The sequence below is a fragment of the Hydra vulgaris genome, chromosome 03, assembly GCF_038396675.1.
Source record: "Hydra vulgaris chromosome 03, alternate assembly HydraT2T_AEP".
Taxonomy (NCBI): Eukaryota; Metazoa; Cnidaria; class Hydrozoa; order Anthoathecata; family Hydridae; genus Hydra; species Hydra vulgaris.
This window is the reverse complement of record NC_088922.1, coordinates 14,597,501-14,607,052: the sequence shown is the minus strand read 5'-3', so window position 1 is coordinate 14,607,052 and position 9,552 is coordinate 14,597,501. Positions and strand designations below refer to the sequence as shown.

The 9,552-nt window shown below is 26.9% G+C and overlaps 1 protein-coding gene and 1 long non-coding RNA gene across 3 annotated transcripts in view; one reads left to right on the top strand and one right to left on the bottom strand.

The window, feature by feature from the left end:
- Positions 1 to 428: 428 nt before the first annotated feature.
- Positions 429 to 9,552, bottom strand: part of LOC136077963 (keratin-associated protein 5-1-like) — a 13,908-nt gene continuing 4,784 nt past the window's right edge. Inside the window, exon 5 of one of the 2 annotated variants that reach the window (XM_065792419.1) lies at positions 429 to 527. In XM_065792419.1, coding sequence (XP_065648491.1) covers positions 511 to 527 — 17 coding nt within the window. In that variant the 3' untranslated portion in view covers positions 429 to 510. Of the gene's footprint in view, positions 528 to 7,215; positions 7,239 to 9,552 lie in introns of those variants that run through there. The other variant, XM_065792420.1, reaches the window with a different exon arrangement.
- LOC136077663 (uncharacterized) lies at positions 1,032 to 1,584 on the top strand. Its single transcript, XR_010637163.1, has 2 exons — positions 1,032 to 1,120; positions 1,198 to 1,584. It is a non-coding gene; the product is annotated as an uncharacterized LOC136077663 (long non-coding RNA).

The following is a 9,552-nucleotide window of genomic DNA, read 5'->3' as shown; positions in this document are numbered from 1 at the left end:
GAACTCATAAACTTGGACCGTGGATTTTTTAAGTCTTTAAAAACCTTTTTTAATCAAGCATGTATGAGATGGATGCCATTCAGGAAGACAAATTGAAGCATATTTAAGAGCTGCTAATATGGAAAATGCTATTTCAAGTTTTAGAGCAACTGGAATTGTCCCATTTAATCAGTATTTGTTCGAAAATGAATATCCAAGGACATTTTTGAGTGATAATAATAATAAAATCCGGTTATCCATACCTCATGAAATTCACTTTAAACATGATAACAAATAAGAAAGTGAAATTTTACAGCAGCTAAAGTTGACTACATTAGAATTAATGAGTCATAAATAAATGATAAATTAAAGCCATTTGAAAGCTATTATTATTTTTGAAAGTTAAGCATTAGTTGAAATAAATTACGCAATTAAGAAATAAATCCAGATTGATTTAAATATTTATTCGAAAGTTTTTCGTTACAATATTTTAAAATTCATCAACAAAAATTTTTGTGTTTTGCAGCTTCGTTATTTCTTTACTTCATCTAAAAAAATATTTTAGCAAATTGTTGTATAGTAAAATTACTAGTTCTTTAGTTATAAAAAAAGAAAAAAAAATTTTAAATAAAGTTTAAAAATTATAGTCAGAGCTATGGTTTTTCGCCGAAATACAAGACTTGTAAAAATTTTGCGTTTTTTTCTGCTGTAGAAATGCTAGTGCGAAAATCCATTACCCGTATCGCGTTATACGAAAAATGAAAAAATTACTAATCGTTAAATACAGGAATGGCTCCCTATTTTGATTGGACGAAAAAAGATTGCTTTCGTTAGTCCGAAAAACAATTCTTTCTCGTTGCCGTATTTAAAAAAAGTTTATGCCTTTGTATGGATATACATATATATATATATATATATATATATATATATATATATATATATATATATATATATATATATATATATATATATATATATATATATATATATATATATATATATATGTATATATATATATATATATATATATATATATATATATATATATATATATATATATATATATATATATAATATATGTACAATATAAATGCGATAGAACTCGCTACTAGATTCTAGTTTCTAATACGCAATAACGATGGTGAGTTTTAGTACAGTTTTATTTCATTTTAAGATAATGCAATTTTTCTTCTTCTAAAAGACATAACTTTTGTTTAGGCATCTGCTAGCTTGTCTTCAAACAAGTTAAAGCTTAATCACCTTACGATCAACAATTATAATCGACATAATGCTTACGAGTCACAGAAACAGTTTATTAAATCTGTTCAAGATTATTCTATCAAAACAAGCCAGTCTCCTGTGGAAATAACTGATGATGTATTTTCTCTTAAAAGTTTACCACCTAAACATCAGTTAATGAAATGGTCCACTGAACTATCTATGCGCAATAATATTGCGAGTGGAATCCATTATATAGAATGCAATCTAGGAAAGTTAATGTATGAAAGTTTTCAGCATCTAATAGCTCTTCATAGGGTTCAAGAAATGAAGCTAGCAGTTGATCAAGAGTTAACATGGTTTAATTCTCCCAAGTTAGTACCAAAATCAATTAGTATTTTTCCTTCTCAAAATTTAATAGAAAAATTCAAAGAAGTGCTTTTTAGAAGGCCAGCTAACAAAGAAATATCAGAATATGGGATGAACCCTAATACTTTGGTTGAGTTATGTTGTGCTAGATGGCTTTCATCAGATCATATGCTGCAAATCTCTAGCATTTTAAACTCTAATCAAGGCCATTCAAAGGTAATTTATTTAAACTTTTTAGGAAATATTGAGCATTATGTATCAAGAATAACTGTTGTCCCCGAAAAGCTGATCTTTATTATAAATGTTGGAGGAAACAATAAGAAAACATTTTCTAGCACAGATTTAAATGCAGGTTGCCACTGGACACTTGCAGTTTATAATAGTATTGAAGGTAATTTTTACTATGGAGATTCTTTAGGATGGACAGCTCCAGATGATTTTTTAACTAAAGTTAAATTATTAATCAGAAAATTATATCACAAAAGCGAAAGCTTTAATATCACTTATTGTCATGATCCAAAGACACATATAAATGGAGTTAAAAAATGCAGTTCTTTTTGCAAAGAAAATTATCCCATGCAGACATGTGGAAATATTGTATAGTGTAGACACATTATTGAAATAACTTAGAGTTGAGCTATAGAAAACTCTATAGAACTCTTAACTTAAATGTCACTAGTTGTCATTAGTTGAACAATAATATTTTATGAAGCTAACAAATTTGAAAATAAACTAAAATTATCATTTTAGTAAGATGTCATATATATATATATATATATATATATATATATATATATATATATATATATATATATATATATATATAATATATATATATATATATATATATATATATATAATTTTAAAAACACTTATCAAAATGTTTTCTACAATTTGTTTCACCTTCAGCAGGTTTTTCAAGAAGCTTCCTGATGATCCTGCTGAAAGTAAAACAATCAGAGGATATTTGGATGAGTGTTTTTACTAATTTAAACCAAAAATATCTTTTCACCCGCAGTGACTTAAAAATTACCAATGGAAAGAAGATTCTGGTACAGTTCGGGATGTTGCTCAATGCAATGATTTGTTAAGTTTTGTGTATCAGTTATTCACTTGCAAATTTTTGATGGATAATTTGTTAAGCTTGGAGTTGATGGTGGTAAAGGTTTTCTCAAGTTTTATCTAAGCATTGTTGTACTGCATTAAGAGTAGATAGCAGCTTACCACCTCAAAATCAACCTCTCATTCAAAGGACTGGTAAAGACACTAGTTAAGAGATATATTGTTGTTGTGGTATCAGAAAATTAGCCAGAAACTTACTCTAACATTGAACAAATCTAGTCATTGAATAATGCAAATAGAGTTGAACTAGTTTTTCCTTGCAAACGTAAGGCTTAAAAACATTGAGCACTCAAATTTTAGAATACACTAGCTTACATAGTGTATTTTACAGTTAGAATAACTAGTAGTTTTCAATAATGACATCCTAATATTAAGATAAAATTTAGTTATAGAAAACTACATCATTTAAAAAGTTAATTTAATTTTAACTTTTAACCTACATGTATTTAACTTTATTAGTTAATAAAACAATTTAATAGAGAATCATTAGTTAAACAATATAATTTTATGAAGCATATCAATTTAACTTTTAATTTTATTTTGAACCAATAAACCTCTGATTGAAATTATTACCATAGCTTAGAATGTAAAAGTATTGCCTTAGTAGCAGCGTGTAAAAAATTGTGTTGCTTTGTTATTGTAAATGTATAATACATGTTAATTATTGTAAATGTATAATAATACATGTTAATTATTGTAAATGTATAATAATACATTTATAATAATTAATTTGAGTGTTACATACAGGTTAATTATTAAATGCAATAATGTAACAGGTAAATGTAATAGGTAAGTGTATTATAATACACTTACCTATTACATTTACCTATTACAAAATTGCGTGTAACACACAGGGTAACTATTGTAAATGTATAATACATTTACAATAACAAAACATATTATTATACAATCAATGTGTTAATAAAAAACACTGTATTTTAATAAAATACAGTTATAAAATTATAAAATTTTTTATTATTTAATTTTTTATAAAATTTATAAAATAAAAGTTAGTTAATAAAAACAAATAAAATTTTTATTTACACATTGAATGTATAACAAAAAATAATATAACTTTATGTTTTACTCTCTGTACATGTTTTACTTAACACTCTCGGTATATGTTTTACTTAAGAATAACATAAAAACAAATTAACAAAGTTAGTAAACTATAATACTATAAACAAATTAAAAACAATAGCGGTAAATAAAGTTTAGGTAAATAAAACCTAAAATCTAAGACTTTTACAGGAATGGCTCCCTAATTTGATTGGTCAAAATATTTGCTCCGATCTAAAGAATATACTCATAATATTTCATATACATGTTTCATATATAACATATACAAGTCACGATATCCGGCAAACGAGAAAAAATGTTTTTCGGACTTTGTGAAACAAAGTTTTTTCATCCAATCAAAATAGGGAGCCATTCCTGTATTTAACGGCTCCTAAAAAATTTAAATTCCGCAATAATGACTCTTGAAAAGAAACTTGCGAAACGACTAATTAGATATATAAATTACAACCATAGATATATAAATTACTGGATACGGCATAGACAGAAATAATTGAAGCTGAGCAAACTTTATCTTGATGACATAGAGTGAGGCAGAAAAATATAATTTAATCAGCGTATATATTGAACAATGCTTACAATTTAATTTCAAGTTATATTTTGTATTGCATAAAACAATAACTTCGAAGGAATTTGGAATTCATTTATGGTTTATATGAATTTTAATTACAAATGAACTTAATAAAATAAATCTTAGTTGACTTCATATTATGAGATTTTAAAAATCAAAAAAAAAAAAAAAAAAGCTTTTTAAATACTCAGTATTAGTATAATACTATTAGTATAATACTGCAATGCAAAAAATAATTTTATTAAATAATATACCATAAATTACCTAATTAACTTGTATATAGTTGTAAAATGCAAGATTTATATGAAGCTTTAAGAGACTAATATTGAATATAAAATTATGCATCTATGTTTATGTATAATATATTTATCTATAATATACATATATATTTATGTATAATATATTTAAAGATTTAGTACTTGTTTTAAAATGGTTAATTCTATCAGTGCTTTTGGGTGTACAGCTAGATCTGCTAAAGGGGTTTCCAGAAGCTTTCATAGTTGAGAATTTAGTATCTATATAATTTAAACATTTTGTTTTTAAAGATTCAATAGAATTTTATGTTAATTTTAAAAGACAAACACTGTATGTATAATGAATCCTAGCTATCCATTTTTAAATAGATTTCCAGTGAATCCAGATAAAAGAGCATCATGGATTCTTGCAACAAAACGAAAGAATTTTGTCCCCTCTTCCGCTAGTTTTATTTGTTCAGATCATTTCTCTAAAAATTGCTTTGTTGAAAGCAAAACATCAGGTTACTGTTTGAGAAATATCTGAAACCTTATGCAATACCAACAATTTTTGATTTTCCAAAACATTTAAAAACAACCACTAGTAAAACTCGAAAAGCACCAACAGAAAGAATGCTGAAAAACCATTTAGAGAAAGAAAAAAATGACAAAGTTTTTGAAAATACTTATGAGGAAAAGGTGATTAGTACAAACAAAAAAATGAGTGTAGAAAATTGCATGGAAACTGATTCAGACAATTTGCACTGTCAACAAGAAGTTGTCTTTTGTATTAAATGCTTATATATTACAGAAAAAACGTATCGGATGTGTAATGCAACAAAACCGCAGACTCAAAAACAAAGTTGCAAAATTTTAAAATGTGATAAATGAATTACAAGAGAACGTTTAATTAGTGATGAAGCCACGGCAACTTTAAAATTTTTAGTCTTAATCCTGGTGTTATAGATTTAATTCAAAGAAAACTGAAGTCCAAAAGCAAATTAAAATACTTTCCATCATTGCGAACTTTTACATTAACATTGGATTTTTATTCAGGAAAAGCATATGGTTATGTCAGACAGTACTTCGGCACTTGTCTTCCTCACCCAGACACTGAGAAAATGGTGCAATAGTATTAAGGGACAGCCAGGCTTCACTCATGAAGCATTCCAAATTTTAAAACTGAAAAAAAATGAATCTAACAGAAAAGTTGTATGCAGTTTGATGATGGATGAAATGTCAAGTGCTCTTAATTTTGGTGAAAACAAGTTAAAATTAAAAGAGTTTCAAGATTGTGGACCAACTATCAATTTTATTCAGCTTATAGACAAAAGTTTTGATTTATTAAGCAGTCGGAATTTTATTGGTAAAAATTATAAAGCTCCTATCTCTTTAAGCAATTTGGAACACTGTACAAATTTTGTCAATATGGTATGTCAGTTCTTGTCCAGTTTGACACACAGTGCTGATAACTTAATTTATAAAACAAACCGAAAAACTGGCTTCATTGGATTTGTTTAGCCTTCAATCAGTAATTCAACTTAGCCGATACTTGATTTTAACTCCAGAGCCAATTTAAAGTCTTGTTGATATGAGTCAAGATCATATTGAAATATTCTTTAGTGCTGTTAGAAGTCAATGTGGTTTTAATAACAATCCATCAGCAAAACAGTTAATAGCAACGTATCGGCGTTTGATAGTACAGTACTCATTACAAAATATTAAAACTGGTAATTGTTTAGCTCAGGATGCTACAGAAATACTTTCTGCAACAAGCAGAATTGTGAATCATCAAGAATGTAAATTAAATGACAATGATTCACCTATATTTACAGCTAATGAAGATATTACACCAGTAATTATTATGGAACCAACAGTTGTGATGGTTCTATAATATTTACTGGTATAATATCCTCTGGTTTCATAATTACACTAACCAAACTTGTATTGTTCAAAAATTAGTGATAGAAATTAATAACTACATTATATACATATTATTTATATATATATATATATATATATATATATATATATATATATATATATATATATATATATATATATATATATATATATATATATATATATATATATATATATATACATATATATATATATATATATATATATATATATATATATATATATATATATATATATATATATATGTATATATATGTATTTATAAACACGATGTGACTTTATATATATATATATATATATATATATATATATATATATATATATATATATATATATATATATATATATATATATATATATGTACTATAAAATAACATATAGTATTTTTATTTTGAAAAAACACTGAAAAAAAAATACTTTGATTCAACAAAATAAGTACTTTATCAATATACGATATTCCTAACATGTATTTTATACATAAATATAGTTATATATTATAATAAACATAGTATACGTATATTATCTATGTGCATAGATATAGATGTATATAAAAATGATTAGTTAGTCTTCTGAAAACACTATTTTTATGATACCAAATCATTCAATATAAGTATAACGTTAAAATTTAGACTGTTTATTTTAGTACAACTTCACTTTAAATAACTGTTTATTATTAAATTCCCAGGTGTCTTCACTCAAGTGGTACTGATAAATTGTTAATAGCTTTAAGTCATGAGCCTAACTGCCTAATAATTAAAATTATACAAGCTCATTAAACAAATCCTCTTAAACTTATCAAAATATACTACTTTTAATACTTTTAAACATTATGTAACAGTAATATGCTTTATGATTAGTAATATGCTTTATGATTATGATATCTTACTCTATATATATATATATATATATATATATATATATATATATATATATATATATATATATATATATATATATATATATATATATATATATATATATATATATATATATATATAGTATATATATATATATATATATATATATATATATATATATATATATATATATATATATATATATATATATATATATATATATATATATATATATATATATATATATATATATATATATATATATATGAGCCCATAAGAGTAAAAGTGGACCAAGTCCATATTTCTATATTGTTAGAAATAAGCGTTCTTAGTGTTTGCATATATTATAAATCAGCCATATGTAATATTATTGATGTCTAGTATCATTTTAAATCTTTTTTCTTAGACAACAAGATATGTGAAATGCACAAATAAATTTTTAAATAATTATTAATAATATAATAATAGTTATGGACTTGGTCTATTTTTTCTCTAAACATAATCAACAAATCGCTAAATCATTTTAGTGTAAAATCATGAACAAATTTCATATTATTGGTTTGCAATAGCAATTCAAATTAAGACAAGTAGTACAAATTCATACTATGTTGTAAAAAAACACAATTACTATTTACTAATTATCGGCAAAAATAGTCCTCATTATTACAAACAGTACAATAAAAACCACACGAATTTACTGATTATCATCGCCGCTGTCATCGAGCAGTTCATCTTCTAGTACATCCTTGTTGTGACCGCTGTGTTCCAACTTTTGATAGAAGTCATGATAGATGGGAGGAATACACTTTACCAGTTTCATTAGATCTGAGTATTTTTCTTTTCTCAGTTTTGTTGCTCCACAGTACAGTGGAGCCAAACTCACTTCACTAAGATTCGTTTGACGTCCGCGTTTCGCTAGCGAAATAAAACTGAATGATGCGTCATCATCTAAAGAGTATTTAAAGAACAGTTTGTATGGCTCGTTCTTTCTAAGTTGCAGCCATTGCATATCCAACCAGTTGACTTTCTGATCACTCTCATCCACATTCCGATTTGTAATTAATTTCAATAAGGGCTCCACACTCTTGAAATTATCAGTGCTTAATCTTGCAACACTGAAGCGCTTCTTCATAGAGCAGTTCTCGATCAATTTGTACCACTGTTCTGGCACGAAGATCTCTGTGGATTTTGGTTTTGCTCTCTCAATTATTCCAAAATCTGCATCGTTAGGCAAATAAGAATGCCCAGAGACCATAAACTTATGGTTCACCAGTTCAATACTCGTCGTCTGCGTCAAATGCATCCATAGCAGTGCAATTTTTATATTTCGATTTTGGCCGCCGCACGAGTTGCTGAATGCTGTAATAGACGTAATATCCCTATTTGCCAGATTTTGACAATATGCCAATAAGCATGAACCGATCTCACCTGCACCTTGTGAGGCTGTTCCCTCATGCCATACATTCATCACTGCATTGTCATTTTTAAGGTCATGAACGCCTAGATTATACACTGATAACTGCCGGCAATAATAAACTTCATTGGTTATAAGGCAAGGCAATGACATGACCTTTTGCAGGTCAAAACAAAAAGATGCATGTTTATTGTCTGCATTTTCCTTTTCTGGTTTTAAGGATTGACGCGCCTTCTCTGCTTTGCGCAAATGAATCTCATGCGCTGCTTTTAGTTGAGATTTTTTGTGTTCAGTTTTTTCTATTTCAATGTCTGTTTTAAAAATGTCATATTTCTTGCACGTATCTTTTAGTGGCTGATGGAACGTCAAGTTAAATTCATGACTAAAAATGTCCCGAAATTTCCACGCTTTTTGGGGTTCGACTGAATCCTGTATGCATTTTTCTCTATACATGTCGTACGTAGTGGATACCGTCAAATGAGCAGGTAGAAAGCGGCGAGATGCACTGTGACTTCTAGTATAGTGACTTTCATATGTGGGAAACATGCGAATATGATCTTTAATGCGAGTGATTTGTTCCTCATGAATGCGTTGTGTCTTGTGATCATATTTTCCTCGTCCATCTTTGCCTGACACACCACCATTCTCCCGTTGGTTGACTAACGCACGATTTAGTCGACCGCTGCTAATGTCAAATATCGCCAAGAAGTATGGTTTGCAAACAGTAACGGGCTTATTATCTGCAAACACAGAGTATACTCGTGCAAAATCCTTTGCATGTTTTTTTTC